General features: G+C 34.2%; 1 protein-coding gene across 1 annotated transcript in view; it reads right to left on the bottom strand.

The window, feature by feature from the left end:
• Positions 1–23,194, bottom strand: part of LOC127831229 (neprilysin-1-like) — a 64,227-nt gene that overhangs the window by 20,351 nt on the left and 20,682 nt on the right. The window contains exons 3-8 of the mRNA XM_052356215.1: positions 9,127–9,288; positions 8,514–8,594; positions 7,920–8,146; positions 6,654–6,770; positions 3,711–3,797; positions 867–995 (exon numbers count right to left, since the gene is read on the bottom strand). Coding sequence (XP_052212175.1) covers positions 867–995; positions 3,711–3,797; positions 6,654–6,770; positions 7,920–8,146; positions 8,514–8,594; positions 9,127–9,288 — 803 coding nt within the window. The remainder of the gene's footprint in view (positions 1–866; positions 996–3,710; positions 3,798–6,653; positions 6,771–7,919; positions 8,147–8,513; positions 8,595–9,126; positions 9,289–23,194) is intronic.

Genomic DNA, 23,194 nt, shown 5'->3' with positions numbered 1-23,194 from the left:
AAAACTGGAGTTGATTTTGAATTGTCATTGTGGTATTTTTTTAGCACCAAGACAATAACAATGCAATTTATTTAATTTCTATACGTGTATTATTGTTGCCGGTTTGTTTTAACGTTGTTCATAAAATTGATTTGTTTACGATATATTTTTTTAATAATGATATAATGAAGTTTATTTTTTGTTTACATTACATAATCATGCGTCAAAGTCCATTATCAACAATTGTTGACAAAAAATACAATTAACCAAATAAGAATGCAGTATTCGACAAAGATAATTCAGTATAATGTATTAAAGTAAACATGTACATGTACATGATTTGTTTGAATATACCCATTGACACTTTAATTAGGTCCGATGTATTAAATTATTTATAATGCACTAAATTGCTTAAGTTGATGAGAGTATATTATATATAATGTATTTAGTTTTACATGAATCGCCTGGATATTACAACTTGTCCTAGTGTATTACTTATTCCTCAATATAATTAGGTATAACATTTTTAATTATTAATGATAACGTCGTATACACCTAGTTATTATAGTGCATAAGGGCATACTGTATAATGTATGTATTTAAACATGATTAGTTTTAGTAACACCCAGTTTCTATAGTGTATGACGTATTCACCGTATCAGTCGGCATAATATGGGTCGTGTTTTGAGAGAACTGGCCTTAATGCATGTGCGTAAATTGTCATCCCAGATTAGCCTGTGCAGTCCGCACAGGCTAATCATGGACGACACTTTCCGCTTTTATGGTATTTTTCGTTTAAAGGAAGTCTCTTCTACACAAAAATCCAGTTAAGGATTTATATTTATTTAATTATACACATTTTTTTAAAGATAACGTAACCCACTTACATGATTTCGCTGCCGAGGTCCGAATGATTTCTCAGCGTACATCCTTCCGGTTGCGCTGTCTAGGAACTCGTTGGTTGTCTCTGCGCACCTCAGACCACGTGACTTCAACTGCTTCACACCCTCGGTAAACTAGGCAACGAAGTGGATACAAGTAGCCATATTGTCGTTATATGCTACTTTGGTTTTACAGAACGTATTTGACCCTATTGTTATGTTCTAAATAATAATAATTTAATCTTGTACTATGGCCCTCACGCCTTTCAGTTGAAAACAACAATATCCTCAATTTTGAATTCTATGTTCCTAGTCGCGAAGACGTAACTTTGTTTGGATCATTTGCATGACAGGCACACATAATACCTTCTGTCCATGCTTGAAATGCAGAGAAATCGAGGACCCACATATCCGAAACTTATATCCGTTTATTTATAATGTCTGTTTTCGTAATGAGGTGTTTCATTAAAAGGACTCGATGCATTTACATTTTGCCAATCTATACATATGACAATGTATGTAAAAAACTAAACTCAAAATACATATGTTTATTTTGCCATGCCTTTTTGAACTCCAACCTCATAAGACTGAATTTCTCGTCCAGTGTGATGAACTGTTTCGTGAGAAGACGCCACACGATGTAGTTGGCGATGGTTCTGTTAAAGACATTCATGAATATGAGCCGCGCATTGTTAACCCATTTATGCCCAGCGTCTAGAAAAAGGCCTTGGCAAACAGCGTAGACCCAGAGTAGACGCCGCATAATGCGTCGTCTCATCAGGGTCTGCGCTGTTTGCTTAAAGGAATTTGTCTAAGAAATATTCTAAATATAGAAATAAATATACTAGACATTCCTAAATTTGGAAATAAATCGATCCAATTTAGAAGGATGGGAGAGTCCACTAAGCATAAATGGGTGAAAGAGGGTTTAGTGTACGTGCGTTAAGTGACGTCCTAGATTAGCCTGTGCAGTCCGAACGGACAAATCGGGTTAAGGCCGAAAGTGCGTTCCCTGCTTAGCCTATTCGGAATGCTAATCTTGTACGAAACTTTACGCACATGCATTAAACCCCTTTCTCACGCAATGACGCTCTTTTGTTTTGTATGTCAGTTTAAACCTATTTATTTTGGCTCGATTTCATGCAAAGCCTTTTGAAACGCTATCCAATCCGTTTCCTGGGAATAGAACCAGTTAGTTATATGACTGGTGGGGATAGAACCCGTAACTCTTTGATTTGTAGTCGATGATGCATTTATATATACCCTATGTAAGCAAATTCATATAATGTCACTATTTCCATTTGTCAGATAAACCATAAATCTATAAATTCTATATACCGGTATATACTTGAAATAGTTTTAATATTAATATTATCTGTCATAACACGATTTTGTTACACCAATAATACATTAACAGACAACAACAAAAACTTTACCGTTTTGACGTTCTGTTTAACAAGGGGAACAACTCGTCGAAGTAAGGTTTCATCCAGAGCACGACTGGTTCACTCTCGTTAATAATAATCCCAGCGTCTCTGAACGTCAGTTGCAAATAGCGTAACCAGTCGAACTGAAGTAGTAATATAGTTCCACGCGGTCAATATTTAACTTTCGAATAATTTGAATGAATTTACGAGTAAGACATGTTTTATCAATCATAATAATCACCATTTAGCTAAATGTAAAAAAATTCCTAAGTGAAGGTCGTGGATACCAATACTTAAAATAAAGTATATGGATTAATTCATTCGAATACTTCATTATCGTAATCTATGGTACAAGTAAATGTCTTCGTGCAATCTAAAGTACTTATAGCAAAGAGCTGCGGCTTTTATCATACAAAAATGCTAAACGCTAAAGATTTCTTATTTTAAACCAGAATGAAGTCATTTGTTCTGAGCGGCTTCATTGATGACTCTCTAAACCATTGCCGAACAAATGCAATATATCGGTAGAAGACACGCTTCGAGCATGTGTTCTAATATATCAGTAGTAGAAGACACGCTTCGAGCATGTGTTCTAATATATCAGTAGAAGACACGCTTCGAGCATGTGTTCTAATATATCAGTAAAAGACACGCTTCGAGCATGTGTTCTAATATATCGGTAGAAGACACGCTTCGAGCATGTGTTCTAATATATCAGTAGAAGACACGCTTCGAGCATGTGTTCTTATATATCAGTAGAAGACACGCTTCGAGCATGTGTTCTAATATATCAGTAGAAGACACGCTTCGAGCATGTGTTCTAATATATCAGTAGAAGACACGCTTCGAGCATGTGTTCTAATATATCGGTAGAAGACACGCTTCGAGCATGTGTTCTAATATATCAGTAGAAGACACGCTTCGAGCATGTGTTCTAATATATCAGTAGAAGACACGCTTCGAGCATGTGTTCTAATATATCAGTAGAAGACACGCTTCGAGCATGTGTTCTAATATATCAGTAGAAGACACGCTTCGAGCATGTGTTCTAATATATTAGTAGAAGACACGCTTCGAGCATGTGTTCTAATATATCGGTAGAAGACACGCTTCGAGCATGTGTTCTAATATATCAGTAGAAGACACGCTTTGAGCATGTGTTCTAATATGGCAAAAATGAATTCTAGAGTGTTATCACTATTTGCCACGAAAGGAAAACTTGCCCGCCACAATCCCATAGCGGCCATGTTTTTGCAACGAATCAGATCCGTTTTCTTTTAACAGACCGGAACCTTTTTCGAACACAGCTGAGATAATTAGCGGGGGGGGGGCAAAAACATAATTAATAGTATTCATTACAAAAATTGGTCATATATCCTGTACTGTGAAGGAAAATGTAACTGATGCGAATGGTCATAATTACCTGCGGATAGAGCGTCTGAATGTGGGACACATTCATGCGTCTGTAGCTCCCTTCCATATCGTGTCTGTCTGCGTACGCAACTGAAATCTGAGCAAATACAGTGATGGGCCCGTGCTCCGTGAAAAGAGTTTTAATGCATGTGCGTAAAGTGTCGCCCCGGATTAGCCTGTGCAGTTCGCAAAGGCTAACCAGGAACGACACTTTCCGCATTGACTGGGGGTTTTCTAAGAAGAGACTTTCTGTAAACGAAAAACATCATAAAAGCGGAAAGTGTCGTATCCGGTTAGCCTGTGTGGACTGCACAAGCTAAGATGGGGCGACACTTTCCGCACTTACATCGAATCCCCTTTTCACAGACCGCGGCTCATTGATTACAAATGGTGCCTAGGTGGCGCCTTTAAGCCCGCCAACAGGACAACACTTAAGAACCACACATATTTTATTTATCATATTGAAGCGTATATATTTGTCGTTCTGTTGTGTTTTCGTTTCGGCGCCGTTCAAAGCCTTTAAAGCGTCAGAACGATAGAAATCAGTCAAATCAGGCATGCAAGTATGGCGATCAACAAAATATACACGTGTAGTTAAAGAATGAGTTTATTTGGCTTTCCGCATTTATCAAGATGAAAACAACTTCAACAACAATAAAAAACACACACAAAATAAATCATATTGGCTTGTAGTTTCATCGAATGTAACATACAATGACCTCAATTTATATTACAATTTAAATATGTTTTAAAGCCAACCAAACATTTATCATGAATGCTAATCTTCAGGATTTGATCAGATACAAATAATTACTGATATGAAATTAAATTGACAATAAATGTTTAAATAAAACTGTATATTAGACGTCAAATATGCGACGACTGGTCGGTTATTGTTTTATGTTATAATTCTTTTTTTTTGTGTTAATATATAATACATATACCGACTGCATCTGTTATCTTATTATGTTCTGGACAAATATTTGGATTAAAAGCTTAAAATATTTAACTCTACAAACTCTTCAAAATGATGCTTGTAAGAAGGTCATAGAAAAAAACGAGAAAATAATCAGGTTCATTACCACGGTGGCGTTACATTTATGTTTATAAACGTTTCTTATTAGATTCCCAAAGAATCTTTGTGATATAACAAATGAAACGTGTTCTTGTTATAAATAAGTAAAAGCGTCGATTCTAGTTTATATTCAGGACAGCCCAGGGGAATAAAGTGTATGCCGCTCAGCACGCATTGCTAATGATAATCTTTGCATATCTGCTTCTTATTAAAAGATAAAACGATACACCAATCAATACCTTAATTTATAGGCACGAGCATGTTAATTTAAGCCCTCTTATCTAAACCGCTTGATGCATAATCTTTCTCTGGAAGTAATATTGATAGATTTAGGGTGAACTAATTGAACAAAATCTTCAAAAGATGCTTCTATCTTTATTATATCTGACAAATTAAGATACAAGTAGTTTTGAAATTTATGATCTGCGTCAGAATGAATTACAGACGAAAGATTGGGTTTTATGTATCATCTTAACATTTCGAAATTCGATTCACGCACATAATCAGATTATCAGATTATCACACATAAAAACTTTCATAGTTGTTCAAAGACGATTTCATCTAAATTTATTCGGACCTAATATTTTATATTTAAGACTCGCACAAATGAAAACGGGTCCAATACATATGCGTTATATAATCCGTACAGACTAGTTAGGGACAACTATTTCCGTCTAGTTTGTATTATTTGAGAATGAAATTCCTTTGAACGAAAAATAATATTAAAGCTCAAAGCCTCGTCCCTGATTAGCCTGTGCAGACTTCACAGGCTAATGTTGGGATATACTTAACGCTCATGAATTTAGTGCCGTTTCCACAGGGGCTCATTCGTATCTGACAGCCATAACTGAGTAGTACCGTTTCCACAGGGGCTCATTCGTATCTGACAGCCATAACTGAGTAGTACCGTTTCCACAGGGGCTCATTCGTATCTGACAGCCATAACTGAGAATCCAGCCTTAGTGGTAACGAATGTTATATGACTTTTTTTCAAATTCAATCCAATGTCACGTTCAATACCTTTTGCTGACGAATATTTAACAAAATATATACCACTCGAACTGTTATAAGGATCAATTTTGCAATTTGCCTTCAATAATAGATATTTGTTATAATATATATTTTTTTGAAAATCCTTTTGATATATGTATCCTCATTCGATAATTGTATGCCGCACATCTACCAGTGTAATTTTCATAAAGACCGACCATGGTATTTGAAAGAAATAATGCATGAATTTTAAATTAATATCTTTCAATTCGATATAGAGAATAATAGGTAAGTGTTGATTATAGATCAGGTTCATCATGCGAGGCTTAGAAAAAAAGCACGAACCTTGGCGAGTGCTTTTTCGTTTTCATGCCTCACATGATAAACCTGAACTATACTCAACACTAATCTATTATTCTATTTATCCCACTGTTTATTCAGTAAACCTTCTTATTTCAACAAAATTAGTTTTCATGCGTAATTGTCATTCTTTGATAATGATTATAGTGTAACCAAGGTAAGTGTATTGCTCCGCGTTCCAAAAATAACCGCTGATCAAATAATCATTTTAAAAATCAAAATACCGTTTTGTGACAAAGAGTCGTGTGTTATTATTTACAATTTTATTCATATTAAATTGAAAATCTAAAAGTGTTATTACATCAATATAAAATTAAGTTGTTTTATACAAGGAACTGCATTTGTTTACAACGTAGCATAACAACGTAGCACGTGACGCGGTAACAGGTTAATAGCAGAAATTTAATCAACGGGGCTTAAATCAACCGAATTCGCTGTAAACGTGGGATAAAGTTGGTTTCTTCTTTCATTTACCAGTGCAATATCTTTTTCGAATTGTACGATTTCCGTCATTTCCTTTACAGCTACATGCGGATCAGCCCCCAACGCCACGGCCACACTGGTAGTGTATTTGATATAGGCGTTGATCAGAGAAGGGTCCTCGTACATGTCCTTTCCCTCCATCAGCAGGGAGGGTTGGTCAAACTGTTCGAATACAAGTATAGAACATGCGGTTTTTTCTCTGGGTTAATTGTAATTAACCCATTTATGACTAGCGTCTAGACAAAATCCCTTGGCAAACAGCGTAGACCCAGATGAGACGCCGCATGATGCGGCGTCTCATCAGGGTCTGCGCTGTTTTCTTAAAAGAATTTCTGGATGGTATATTATAAGTATAGAAATAAATATACTAGACATCCCTAATTTTGGAAATAAATTGATCCAATTTAGAAGGATGGGAGAGTCCACTAGGAATAAATGGGTTAATGTGCAGGATCAAAGGGGTTTACACACGGGCTCAATAGAATGTAAACACACAGGTAAGAACTCTATTTTTGCAAATATCTCAAGTAAATGGAATACAATTGCAAAACTCTTTAGGGCATAAAAGACAGTTTTTCTTGCAGTTTGCGCCCATATCTTCAGATTTAAGACTAAATCCTTAAATACGTCAGAAATCGGTGCCACAATGTTACGTTGCGTGCAGCATTACCGTGAACATACATGCTGTACACATCAGTTTTTTTCCACAAACATAGGCTTATTAAATAAATAAATGCTGATGTATTTCATATTGTCAAAAATACCACAAACAACTGCCTTTTATGCGCAAGTTAAAATTCTTTAGAAAATTTGTTTCTTAACGTTATTTGAAAAAAAACATACATACGTTATATACGGATGTGTTTATATCCATTAACGTTTAATTGTGAAGGTGATTCTTTACCCTGGTACTTTCACACCAAAACTATTAAGAATACAAGGGCATAAAGTACAAGTTTGGTGTTTTGTATATTGTGATAAAAACAAGATCTCAACGAGAACCTTAAACACTTTACTGATTAAATGAATAATGAAAGAGTTGTCAGCAGAGGAATAAAGTTACTTTTAGTATACATATATCGTAATTATTGCGAACAATGATCGATGGTTATCATAACCGGTACTAATTCTATATGTTGAGAAGTACCGAAAGTTGTTCACTACATAGTTTTAGTTATTTGTTTATCCAAGAAAAAAAGCCCGACCACCACGGGGATTGAACCCGGGACACCCGGCTTTAAATTATCAGACACTCTGTTTTTTGTGTACCGAATTCTGCTACATTTTTTCCCTTTCATATGATATACTCACGTATATAGTGTGCATTCCGTATATTTTGTAATCGTTGAGTATATTCAGAGCAATCAATATGCCATGCGGGATTGGCCAAACGAAATTTGTCGTGTACTGCCGCGCCTGCGCAACACGTGCCTCCAGGTCAAAGGTCGACTCGTTCCAAGAGGCATTCAGAACGGGCCAGCCTCCGAGGTCCTCGATGAATGTCAAGGCGTCCGCGATTCCGCGGCTTGAAACTGTTTCTGAAATCAAAGCGTGTCTAAATGCATGCCACTCAATGATTTATATTTCCAAAAATGCTTACATGTATACAAATATATGCCATAGTTTAACAGAAAAAGCAGAGCGCTGGTGATGTCAAACAACTTGGTTCTGACATAATTAATATTGACATTTCTGGAAATGTTAGTAGTGATTTTTACCTACATATGTGCCAAATATGTGCGATCGATGCTACTGTATGTTATATATGTTTTTTTTCTCTAAAATGTTAAATAAAAGGTATGTTTTATAACGATTTGAATACCTGTTTGTTGACAACATAGGTTTCAATTTTATCAGAATTTATCAAAATTTCGTACACAGTTTAATTAAAACAGCATGTCTCACCCTCATCCATGCACGACCGATAAAAGAGCTTTGCCTTTCTGATGGGTTCGATGTCATTGTCTGCAGGAACTTCCAGGAGGTCTGAAATGGGCATGTATAATGAAGGCCTTAGTTAGAAAAAAGACGCCGTTGCGCTCGTATTACGGCCGTTACGCTCATATTACGGCCGTTACGCTCATATTACGGCCATTACGCTAATATTACGGCCGTTACGCTCATATTACGGCCGTTGCGCTCTTATTACGGACCAAAACTTAGAGTTATTTTATAAAACATGTTGCTGCGTGGATTGCATTCCTTAAAACATATAAATGCTATATGTTCCCTATGTATTGCACCATAGTTTCCTTTAGTCCTGTAAAAGACATATAATGTATATTTCCCATTACTATTTACCTTGCTATATCGCCTAAGAATAATACAACCCGTATTATTTAAGGTCGACGTGGCGTAGTTGATATAGCGACCGTCAGGTCATGTGTTCGTTCCAAACTTCAAGAGCGTTCTATAGATCTCCCCCAAACGACACAAAGTACTGATTTGACCCGTGAAACGGACTCGAGAGCGTTTTTAATAAGCCTTAAAACTTGTTAAAAAACCTTAAGCATTGTACCTTGCAGATCCCTTTCCAGCCTGTCCGAGACCTGCTCCATAGTGTCTATGGAGCCCTTGTACTCCGGAACCCTGTGGTCTTCCACCCATCGCCCGCACGAGAACTCGTAGAAATTGTCACATGGATCGACATTTGTGTTCATCGAACCTAATAGGCGGGCCGCTATGAACATTAAAAGACAAAGGAATTAATGGCGGAATCATGGGCGTTCAGATACCATTAGAGGAGACTTATATTGAAATCACAATACATGTCAACTCGAATTAACACAAGCATATCATATTTCGGTATTTTGGTCAGCTGTATGTAAACAAAAGTGAAACATGTTAACACAGATAAACGGAAATTTAATTAAAACTAGTAAACGTGCATCTATAATTAAATGCGGCTGGTTCTCATTAAGAATTTCAGAAATACATAAAGAAGACCTTCTGCAATTTTTTTGAGCTCTGGTAGGTCTTCTTCCTTGATATAAACAAGTCAATCTTCAAGAAAAATACTAGAAAGCCGGGGTCAAGTTACCTCCTTGATGACACATTTTCACATTGTCAAAGTTTGAGATTGGGCTTTGTTTAAAAAGAAATTCATTTTATACTCGAATACTTAGAATCTTAAAATAAAATTATGTCAAAATAATAATTGACCATTAGTTTGATATTGAAACACCTTTTGTTTCTAGAAAATTATATGGATGCATATACTTAGAAGCACATGTATTGAACGGGCAACATACATTGTATGTTTTCAATTTTAAACACAGCAATTTGTGAAAACGACGCGTGAAATGTAATTAAGGAACCTTTAACATAACCAGAGCGACATCTGACGCCAGACGAAATAAATCTAGGGTTTAAGCTACATATGAGTCGTGCTCTGTGAAAAAGGGGGTTAAATGCATGTGCGTAAAGTGTCGACCCAGATTAGCTTGTGCAATCAGGGACAACTCTTTGCGCAATAACCTAATTTTTGCTAAGAAGAGACTTTCTTGAAACGAAAATTATCATAAAATTGGAAAGTGTCGCCCCTAATTAGCCTGTGCGGGCTGCACAGGCTAATCAGGGGCGACACTTTACGCGCATGCATTAAACACCCTTTTCACAAAGCACAACCAAAATTGTTTGTTGAAAATTTATATTAAAAAATATAATTCACGGTAGGTAATCATATACATAAGAAACAAACCGATTTGGAATGCTCAACAAGTATAAACAGCGCTGATATTTCATAGTTCGGAGTGATGTTAATACTATGCAGTCGTTATGACAGCTATAGTGCGGGTATTACGATATGACTATGGGTAGAAAGATTCAATTAATTGAGATTTTAATGGAGAAAATAAATATGTATAAAGGGGTTTTTTTTTATACAAAATACAACAAAAATTAAAGTAATGCCTACCTGTTTTGATACAGTATTCTTCTTGGCAAATGTCATTTTCTGAAAAGAAAAATGGAAAGGTTCGAAAACGTTATGTCCATGTATTTGAAACATATGTTAAAAAACAGACTTAGAAGAAGAATGCAATATTATATAGAATATAAACTATAAATTCAAATAATACAAGAAAGACGAAACCAGACAGACGGGTATACAATAAACAATAAACGTTTCAAAACTGAAGAACCCTTGGATCTCTACAAAGAAGGAGCTGTAATACGAAGTTCATACATTGCATTATAAGAAAAAAGATATTTCGAATAAGACAACTATCATAAAGGTTCTTACATAGGTAGCAATCAAATACAAATTGAACCAATTTAAATTAATAACCGTTTAAATAGTATATTTAAATAATGCATTATTAATTTCTGGTGTTAAAATCGTTCTTACTCTGAGACAAAATCGTTCTTACTCTGAGACAAAGTGTTTTACGATGTTACTACACCAATGCACGGAAATGTTTCGGTTTATCGGCTTAAATCAAGTAGCAAAAATACCCATATTGTCTCTCTCTCTCGTTTCGTGTCAAATTTGTGTTAATAACGAGCATCGAGTCTGCATTACCTAGTTAAAAATGTTTCTCACAGTATTATTACTTCTGTCGTTGCGTTGATACTTTTGAATACTGTGACCTTTCCGGCTTCTGATTGCAATTCACTATGGTTGAGCAAAGGTTATCTTGTCTATGCATTTTTTTCTGCTATATAAATATCTGATATCTTGTGACAGAAGAAGAGTTATTATCAACGTTTACTGATATCATGTACCATTATATAAATTAGCCGTGCTTTGGGAAAAGGGAGTTTTATATATGTGCGTAAAGTGACGTCCCAGATTAGCCTGTGCAGTCCGAACAGGTTAATCAGGGACGACAATCTCCGGCTTAAGTGGATTTTTGCTAAGAAAATATTTTTCAAACGAAAAATATCATACCACCGGAAAATGTCGTCCCTGATAAGCCTATGCGGGTATGGGGCTCAGTTTTTTCGGAAATCTTACATATATATATAGCATCTTTAAGAGAGAACGATGACTCCTGAGAAGTACATATGAAACCCAATTACGTTACGTGTTCTCGTATCAACTACGCAAGCCAAATGAGCGTATAGGCAATACAAATAAACAGAACAGTATTTTTCATTAATTTGCCTTTTCGTTTTTTAAGTGCTGAATAACTCTCAATTATTGTTTGATTGTTTTCAAAATCAGGTATAACAGCTGATAGAAATCATACCAGGGACATGAAATCCTGCTAAATTAATAAACACGTACATTTATATTAGCAAAACGTACTGTAATCTGTTGCATGTAACTGTGTTGAAGATTGCGTATGACTTCTAAAATACAATGAAGGATGCTTTAAATGCTTTTTTAATCAATTGCTAGTAATAATATAATGAACATTACCCATTTTAATCAGAGAGTCTTTTCGCGGGTTTATACAAAAGTGCATCTGAAAATCATTTTAACCTAATTATTATTTATTTTACTAAAAAAGCCAGCTTCAAACAAAGCGGGATTTACACGGAAAAATATATGTTGCACTGTTTTGTATTTTGTTGTTATGTGTATTTCTTTAGTAATTCAATATCGAATATTTCTTTGTATATTGCGCAATTTACACATACATACTGCAACGTGGTTTCATTAGAAATACAAAATGTACTATGTATTATTCCTACATTGTAACTTTTTGGTATAAACGAGTATTATATTGAAATTACTACATTAGTGTACACACAATTAATACATATTTACAATAATGAATGCACGGTTCCTTTTCGCTTTGTGTGATTATTATTTTTGCAATGTCATATGATGCTTGGCATCAGTGTTGATCTGGTTGACGTTTTTCGTGAAAACAATGTTTGCCATTAAGAACTTGGATTTGCATTGATCAATATTAGGAAGTAAAACTCCAGCTGGTGGAGCAGTATTGAATTCTTATTTTGTAAAATTTGTTGGTCCTCTATTGAAGGCAAGTGACCTATTGCCAAAACAGTACGAAACAGCACAATATGAAACAACATGCACACATAGAAGAATAAAGCAGGAGTCACCACCTTGGAACGGTCAATGCAAAGCATTAGGGGTTAACACCGGTTTAAGAGCGCTCAACCTCACACTTGACCTAGCAATATTCATGATTCATATTCAAGTCCATGATTATTAACGTCGTTGTTACGTCTAGTAGATGCCTGAAAACACATTCTGTTATCCTCCCAATATTGTCTAACCATTCAACTAACAAATAAGCAGGCACATTATTCATGGATGATAATTGGTCTTCAAAATACTTGTATGCAATGGTAAAAATAAGTTTTGATGTTACTCACCATTAACGTTAAGCAATGAAAGTTAAAATATTGTGCGACATATTAGTTGCCGGAAGAATACCATTCACCGCCTATAATTGAATTTATTCAGACATGTTCCGACGGCAACTGAAATTACAAACATCTTTTTAAAAACGTTTATCAGACCACTTTTTGAAGTGAACATGCACACACAAATTGTTTATAATTCTTGATTGATGTAAACAGCAAAGGTTTTCTTAGATTAGCCGAAATTCGGCAAACGCGCACGTCCCTACCACTTTAAACAGTACACGCATTTAACAATGGACATTGTGCGGCTGAAAATAAAACTAATTGCTGAATGTTGTCTTTATCATAATCATAGGTGAACAATCGACTTTATACCAAAGAAAAGAAGTAACACACAAAATAGGCCAGTACGATATGCGTTTGGACTTTCAAGTATTCCGCAATCAAGAAAGCAGTAGGTAGCTCTGAAATTAATGGCGTGAGTGTCAGTGATTGCTGTTTGCAAATTGGTTCTAATGTATCTTTGAAATATTACACGCTGTTTTATTTCTCTTTTATACTGTTATAATAAGGGGAACGAGGTTATCAGTAATATAAGGAGCATTTTATAGACAATTCGTTTGTACCTAGGATTCAACTTACTGAATAATTTATTACAATTCATCGTGTAATGTCAACTTCATTTTTCTGTTTTGAGAGATGGTTCTATATTAAATTTTCATTAAATTAGCTGGAAACAGACCGAATGATTTAGCTCAGTTTAATACACAGTAAACACGAAATATCACAAAATTGCAATAAATCTTACAAGTACATCTTATTTAACTTGTAACTGATTTTGTATTATCTATTTCGAAATCTGTACCATGTATTTTAAAAGTGTTACCTTGTCATTTGCATTTAAAATATCCCTTTCTCATGATACAGTACCCAGATGAACATCAAATGCAAACAAGTTGAAGTTTGTTTCATCGGCACGAAAAACTGAATGAATCGTCAATGTTCTATGCATATGATTTCTATGTTTCCCTAAATACACATGCATGTATAATTAAGAAATGTAACAAAACAGAACAGAATGGAACATTCCATAAATTTGTTACACATAAACTTATGCTAATGTTAAAGTGATAATACAAAATATAGTACGTTCTGATTGCATAAAGCTAGCAACAGATGGACTTTACATATATTTTTAAAATAATATATTTTGTGATATAGTTTTGAGAATTCCCCCCCTGCATATTGTTAATAATCCGATATGGACTAACACCCGACAAAATTCATATAAGAATTACACGGTGCCTATACCACGTGAATTTTTCAGATCTGTGTTGGGAGAATGAAGCGCGACCCAGTTAACATTTTTAAGGATCTCTTTTTAAATATTTCATCATTTTTAATTGGATAAAGTGGAGAGCCCGCTCATTTGTAAGAGTTTTCTATAGGTATCATGATCTTTTTAAATAAGTATTTTTTCAGTAAAGTGCAACCGCGCGTTTGAACGGTTAGAAAATGTCGGATCAGTGTGGGGACTTCATATTACAAACGCGCGGTTGCACTTTACTAAAAAAATACTTATTTGTTTAAAAAGATCATGATACCTATAGGAAACTCTCACGAATGAGCGGGCTCTCCACTTTCTCCAATTACAAATGGTGAAATATTTAAAAAGACATCATAAAAACTGCTAATTGGGTCGCGCTTTAATCTCCCAACACAGTTCTTAAAAAGTCACGTGGTATAGGCACCGTGAATTAAGTATTAGCTAAAATGTCTGTCCTTAATGCTGACTAAAAATGTATACCTCTTTTGGTAATCCTGACTTAGAAACTAATTCATTTAAGTGATTGATGTTCTCGTAAAGCTCTTATTTTATTACAATATTTAAACGTAAAGCGTGTTATCTCAAAGTTTTATAGTGCATTTAGTTACATATAGATATAGAATAAGTTGCTGTTGTTAACTCAATACAATTTTAAATATAATTTTGAAGGAATACAACATAAAACAATTACATCAAAGTCGGATATTATTTAAGTAATAACAGTAAAAATGATGGTAAAATATTGATTTAAAACTATATAATGACAACAATACATTACGATATGTCTTTGAAGATGGTTTCATTGACTAAAATGTAAATACATTTGGGTTATGCTCTTTAAAAATGGGGATCAATGTATTGTGCTTAAAGTGTCGTCACAGATTAGCCTGTACAGTTCGCACAGGCTTATCAGGGAAGATACTTTCCGCATTTCTGATATTTTTCATTTAAAGAAAGCCTCATCTTAACGAACTCCAGTTTAGGCGGAAAGTGTCGTTACACTGGGACGACAATCTATGCACATTCATTCAACTCATGTTTTCACAGAGTACGGGTCATTTAAATGGATGGTAAAGGCGAGAGACTTACTTTTTAAGTATGAATTTATTTATGTTTGGTTGAATAATCCACAAATCGATTAGATCATTTTTGTCGTTTTTTACTACAAATACTTATCGAAGAATACGTATTTAAAGAAAAACCAGACCTTTTCGTTCGAATCCTGTTTAGAGACGATTGTGTCAAGTAATTTAATGGAAATTACGCTAAAACTTATTTGTGCCTATAACATACTAATTTATACTCGTAGGTATGATTGAAAAGCAGCTCTTTTTTCTACATAAAGCCTTTCCACCATTGTATAGTATTGTATTTACAAAAACATGGCAATTATGACGTCATCTTAAAGCCGAAGTATCGATGCTTTTCACTGGTTTTTTCCTCTTTTTAAAGCAGTTTTTTACATTTAAAAATTATTTCCTGATAAATTAAAGCAACAGTTTATTACCAATCCAAATGCATCTAATCGTTGATAGAATAACATTGCTTGTCGGTTTTATGTACCATGTTTATATAATATGACAACTGACAGACAGTAGAACCGGTTCTCCTCTGCCTTGGATTCATAATTATATTCAAAAGCTGAAAGAAAAATACGAATGAAATATATATTTTAAACAAAAAGACGCTTGCAATTAAGAATACGTAGTACAAATGTTAATTGTTTTCTAAGGGTGCTAATTAGATTTAATTGTTTGGCACTGCTCACCAGAGGTCGTTAAATTTTCTCTCAAGTGGCTTCTAAATTGCTATGTACCTTATTGCACACTGAAATTTAATTGTCATAAAACGTTTGAAGAATTAACCTATAAAAACAGGAGAGGAAAGTCTGTAAATAACTTGCAGCAGTAAAAAGAACAAACAACAACAACGTTTGTACTCTGTACAATAAAATAGGTATTTGGTACAATTTAATACTTAATTCATTATCAACGCATGTTCAGATTTAACTAATCCGGGATATAGTACTTCTAATATTAACTGATTAATTTATGTTTATCAAAAAGTTTTTTTCATATCAACTCGTCTTATATGACGTCTTGATAACAGAACAATGTTTATGTTTTAATCCTTCATTTATTCTGTACACGTAAATAATTAAATTCATAATATTCGTCATCTGTATATCTAACAAAACTCAAATATTGTAGTTTCTTTTTAGGAATTTGTAAAAAATATATTTTTGGAATAATCTAAAAAATATTTACATTTTCGATGGTTTAATTTACAATTAAGCCTTGTTCTGAAAAAACTGGGCATAATGCATGTGCGTACAGTGTCGTCCCAGATTAGCCTGTGCAGTCCGCACAGGCTAATCAGGGACGACACTTTCCGCTTTTATGGTATTTTTAGTTTCAAGAAAGTCCCTCCTTACCGAAAATCAAGCTTAGGCGGAAAGTGTCGTCCCTTATTAGCCTGTGAGGACTGCACAGGCTAATCTGGGACGACACTTTACGCACATGCATTAAGCCCATTTTTCTCAGAACGCGACTCAATTTAATGTGTGTAAATGTAATATATGTCTGTAAGAAAATCCTTACAGGATCAATATGATTGTTTGCTATATGTATATATGTACTCATGTTGACACAAGGTATGTGGAATGACAAAACACTAAAGTTTACGTCAATAAAACATTCTGCATGTCTGTCCGTCTTCTTTATTAGTAAGATGCATGTGTCTTGGTGCATTTCACGATAGTAAATATTATTTTAAACTTTTCTATTGTAAATGTTATTGTAATCTTTTCAAAATTTGAATTTGATAATTCGATAAAATGGAACTGGATGCACCATTTAAAAATAATACAAGCACATGTTGGATATATTTGCACGACTTCCTACATGCACATGTTGGATATAATACATGCACATGTTGGATATATTTGCACGACTACATGCACATGTTGGATATATTTGCACGACTACATGCACATGTTGGATATATTTGCACGACTTCCACGATTATAATCATCAATGATATATTGTTTACTATTTCCGTTATTAATCACTGCGATCAAATATTATATAAGTATTGCATTAAAAAACCTAACATTCAAGAGTGGTGCTTTGGTTTACTTTCGTTGTCCATCTGCGTAGAAGGGTTAGGTTTTTAATTTATTAACCTTTCACCACTTGGGTACGTATTTAACCCTTTAAAACTTAGATACGTATTTAACCCTTTGCAACTTAGATACGTGTTTAACCCTTTACAACTTAGATACGTATTTAACCCTTTACAACTTAGATACGTATTTAACCCTTTGCAACTTAGATACGTGTTTAACCCTTTACAACTTAGATTCGTATTTAACCCTTTACAACTTAGATACGTGTTTAACCCTTTACAACTTAGATACGTGTTTAACCCTTTACAACTTAGATACGTGTTTAACCCTTTGCAACTTAGATACGTGTTTAACCCTTTACATACGTATTTTTGCTCATGTGTAGTCCTTTAGAAAGTTTAATTTAGTAAAAGACCTTTCTTACCAGATTCATGTTGTTAAGGCTTCATCTCCAACCATTAGATACTGATGAGCAACAAACGGCATAAAACCTGAACAGACTGCGAGTTACTCACAGGCTATTCTAGTTGTATGCTGTTTGCACATAGCCATGTCCACTTTGCCTCTGAGTGGGAAATGAATAAATATCTTGTCTGTGAAAGTGAATATTTTGAGACATTTAATAGTGAGTTATAAGTAACAAAGTATCAGGTAAACTACCGAAACGTAGGCGGTATTTACGTAACGTAATCATTTGTTGAGACGTTAATCCGCACTGTCAAAACAAACCAAATTAATCAATAAACATTATAAGCTATCGGCTGTATGTAATCAATATGATAAATAACTACCAAATTAATTATATGAACGCTTTTAAAGATTGTTATGTATTGTAATTGGAAAAAATGCTGATTCAGATCAATTTATGCATTATTGAGTTTGTTTTAGTATTAGTGGACCATGTCTTTGACGACCACAACGTGAATGTTTTCCCAATTTATACTATTGAACAGAATGAAAAAAAAAGTTATTATCTGAAATTTTGGCTCACATAGAACATTGCAAATAATATGATATGTGCTAAAATTATAAAACCAAATGATTCGAACACCTTTATAGCCTAAACCACCGGATACGTGTGTACACCAACGAATAGTACGCGCGGTTACGGTTAAGATCGACGTACAATAAATGGCAAAATACGACAATCTGACCTATAACAGAAATTGTAAAAAAAGCTTTAACACCAGTGTCTGCAAAAGGTCGGACACACTCATTACAGGTAATTTTGGTTCAGCTACAATCATCAACCATGGTTGGAGCCAATAAAGACAAAGATTAACAGTAGAACATTTGTTCATCCGAAACTGAACCCCATAACTTAATTAACCACTATACGACCAAATAATCCCGCCACAGCTGCAAGTAGTGCGAACGTGACGGTATAGATGCTGAATCTGTAAAAAGAGAGCGATAGGTGACACATAAACGCACAATACGTTTAAACGTATTTTTGATAATGTGTTCGAAGATATTTCAAAACATAAACGTGTTTTATCGCCAGTTAATATGGCTTGTCAAATCGTCTGCTAACATTTCGCTAGTTAACCGATTGATGTCCATGAATGACGAAGTCTTTAGAGCTTTCTGTACATGCGCAATTACGGAATTATTTTCGGAGATAATCGTTTAACGGGATACACACTTTTGAACTAAAAATAAAACATGCTTGCTTCATTAAATAATGAAGTCCATTTGTTATAAGCATCCCCGGAAACCAGATGTGATGTAACAAGTTACAGTTTATAAATGAACTGCACTCCTGTCATATCTTGACATCATTGGAACTGCAATGGGTCATATCATTTTTGTCATTAACAAGTTGAATGTTAAGTCGAATTTCTTAACCAATACGAATTCTTTTAAGAAACCCTGGCGGATATGTTACTCGGGGACATTGGTTGATATCATTTTCGGTGCAAAAACTTTTCACTGGCATACCTTTAAAGACATTTGTAAATAAAGTGCTAAATAGGGGACAAATCCATAGCTGTATCGTCGACTTCAAAAAGCCATGTTTCAATAAAACCTGAATAATAATCAGGATTTTTCTAACATACATGATAATACCTCCTTTGCATATACAAAAATATATTTTAATCCAAAAATGCCTTTAATTAATTATATAACTGGATTTACTTACCCTACCGAAATTCAGCAAAATTTTCGGAAACTTTTCCAAGCAAGTTCAACTTTTCACATCATATCGGGTTTCCGGGGGTGAAAAGGTTTGCGTCAATTTTAAATCAGATATTACCGTGTGTGTGTGATTTTTTTCGATTATAATGTTAACTAAAATAAGCGTATAATGTGTTCGTTTTAGCAAGCGATGTGTCTTTGTGCGTAGTATTGTATCACAAATAACGTTCAATATCACCTTGAATTAATCAACAAGGCGTTTCGTTGTATGGACTGCCTACTATCAAATAATGCAATTAACGTATTTCAACTAGGACTCATAATCATTTGCTATTGCTAAATCCACGTGTTTGATGGTATGTTTTCCTATACAGATAATACGACTGCACATCGTTGTGAATTATAAACAACACCAAACAACACGTGACTACGTTCAAAGTTAAGTGTATTCATTAGCATGTCAAGAAAGTTTCATCATTTTGTTTACACATTAACTCGTCCGAAAAATAAAAAATACATCTGACAATACAAAAAAATTTTGATCCTACAGCTAAATGATCTTATAGAACATAATACAGAAAAGATAAGGTTTATCCCACACCTATGCTTATTCCACACCTGTCATGTCATGTGCGGAGGATGGTCATTTTACTTGGAATCAACTATAAAGTATTAATTTTTAGTAAAATCGAATCAGATACAACACAACCAACAATTTGATACCAAGATGTACTGTATTTAAGACACAAAATGCAACACAAACAGCAAAAAAATGTTTACAAATATTAAGCGCGCGTGCTCATGACATCATTATTAACACGTCAAACGACAAAAGTTGTATTCTTTCCCGGTTAAAACTGCAGCTTTTTAGCGATATTTTCATTATTTCTTTAAAATCGGGGACGTAGAGGTATGATGAATTATTTTGTTGGATAAATAGCATAGCTTTACTATGTAAGTGTGATTGTGCACTTAAATTCACCCCACTCGTCTCAGAAAGGCTTACAAGGCTCGGCAAGCCTCGCCATGTAAACCTTTCTTCACTTGAGGGATAAATTTAAGTACACAGTCACACTTACATAGTATATTCTATTTATCAGACAGCTTCATGATTTTATAGAACACAGTACGACCCATAAATAAAGTACAAGGTTTATCCCACACTTGGTAAATCCCACACCTAGTCATGTGTGGAGGAAGGTCATATTACTCGGAATCAACTAAAATAATTTTTAGTAAAGTCGAATCAGATTCAACAAAACAAACAATTTGATACCAAGATGTAATATAGTTTAAACACAAAATGCAACACAAACAGCAAATTGTTTTTACAAATATTAAGCGCGCGTGCTCATGACGTAATTATTAACACGTCAATCGACAAAAGTTTGAAATCGCAAGACCATATTTTACGAAACAGCTGACGAAATCACTTCATTGCGTCATTCAGGTCATTGGGTACGCAGTCGTTTGACGAGTTATTGAGTGTGTGTGTGTGTTTACGATGGATTATTATAATTCTATGAATGTGACTAACAGTGTTGAGATATAAAACAGGAATGAAACTGGTGAGACTGCATTTTCGATTTCGTTAAAATGTCGAATGTATTCGAATAACGCGATGTTTTGTTGAAAAATTGATGGATTAAATTTAAGAAATGTGTCAGTGAATTGTTGTTTAGACTTTTCGAAGGAAATCGATGTTAAATTAAAATGGTAATTTCTTTGGTGAATTCCTTTGTCAGTCGATCAAAGAATGTCTATCCACAAAGAATTGCCTCCTTTTATATACAGCAGACCTCGCCATGTAAAACTTTCTTTACTCGTGGGATAAATTTAAGTATAAAATCGCACTAACATAGTATTCACTATTTATCATGAATACATTGTTAAACAAAAGATATGCTTACAATAAGCGTATTGCATGTAGAAATTTAATTGTCGCATTGTTTCTAATACGATGACTACAGTGTGTTAAAAATGTAATGTCTTTAATTATTTCCAAAGACATTCATTTTCCTGAAAATAAGGTCAGTGTTGTATATGCAATGTCGGTTATAGTATGCTGCCATAGAGAAACAGCCAAATTGCTCTCATTTAATAGGCAATAAATGTCAATGACAAACAGCTGACAGTGGTACCAATTTATTAGAGATGAAAACACTTTTGTATTGAAGTGATTTATTTCTCATAAGAGAAATGCAATTATCTTTTATAGTTAATACATGCCAAAAAAAAGGTCTTTATGCACATGAATTAGTTAATTGTAATACTACATAATGTCAATATAAAAATATTATGACTAGGACCGTTTCATGATATAACAATTAACAAAGATGCTTTCAGAATTTGATTCGTAATTCACATTTATTACATTTTTTCTTAAAACAGTAAGATATGAAAGCTATACTATATAGAGTGGACGTTTATATATTTGAATGTGTCTGAAACGACGGCATATTCAGTCAGTTATAAATAGACCTACATAGATCTACACAACGATGACAGCATAATTCACATAGCTACTGTCCATTTCGTAGTCAGGCTATTTGCATCCCGTGCTGTTACACCCACGCAAAAGCAGCGAAGAGAAGCCAGTGTCAAATCAAACGTCAAAACAGTACATGTGTACCTAGTCAATTACAAGACGCACTTGTAATGAAACTCAATAGCAGTCGAAGCCACATACTATGACGTTTTTTCACTAACTGTATCACGCGCATACAAAACGCACTCACACGTATAAATATATATTGCAAGTTGCTCCAATAAACAAAATATTGCATGGCATAATGTGTTTGACTTATAATACTAAATTGTTATACTCATTACTTGGCAACCTGTGAGGAAAGCCAACTCTCTAAAAACTTAGATGGGAACCTATTTATTTAACCTCGATGTACCTTGCTTCGGTCTTCTTAATTAATGCGCGAACGAGGTTGCATTTTGTGAGGACCTGAGAAACAATAAGCTCTTTTTCTTCGAGAGCCTAAGAAAAATACCAAATGAGTCCTTCGTACTGGGTAGCACCAGTAATTGTTGATTATTAGCAAATCTTTTATCAAAGTCGGATGAAATATTCAGGACGAAATATCATCCACTTGTGAATTTTTTTCAAATTCAACTTTCGAAAATATTTTCTTATGGATATTCATCTGACTTATAGTCAAATGAGGGTTTTGGTAAATATTGTTTGTATAATTTCTATACACAAAAAAGCTGGTGATACTTTTTGAGTCAATAGAGTACGTATCAAAAACTATTACAAATCGTTCACTATGTATTATCTTCGAAACAATTGGCCTCGAACATAGTGTAATGCATTTCCTGCAAATACATAGAGGATATTTGTTGGATTCGATGGACTATCGATTTTATTTCACTCGTCATCATACAACTACATATTTTAACTCGTGGCTGCGCCACGAGTGAAAATATTATTTTATATGATCACTCGTGAAATAAAATCGATATTCCATCGAATCCAAGAAATTTATTTTATTTTAGGGTTTTTTCACCGTTGATTAACATTGTAAAATAGTTTAACTTGATTATTTCGCTGGATTTATGACGTTATTTCGTCGAAAAAATGACGTCATTTTACAATAAAACAGTGAAAAATATCGATATTTTTCACTGTAATTTTTCACTGTTATAACAGTGAAATAACAGTTTTATTTCACTGATATTTCTCTATAAACTACCGGA

This window comes from Dreissena polymorpha, chromosome 5, assembly GCF_020536995.1.
Source record: "Dreissena polymorpha isolate Duluth1 chromosome 5, UMN_Dpol_1.0, whole genome shotgun sequence".
In the NCBI taxonomy this organism is placed as follows: domain Eukaryota; kingdom Metazoa; phylum Mollusca; class Bivalvia; order Myida; family Dreissenidae; genus Dreissena; species Dreissena polymorpha.
This window is presented reverse-complemented; position numbering and strand designations above follow the sequence as displayed.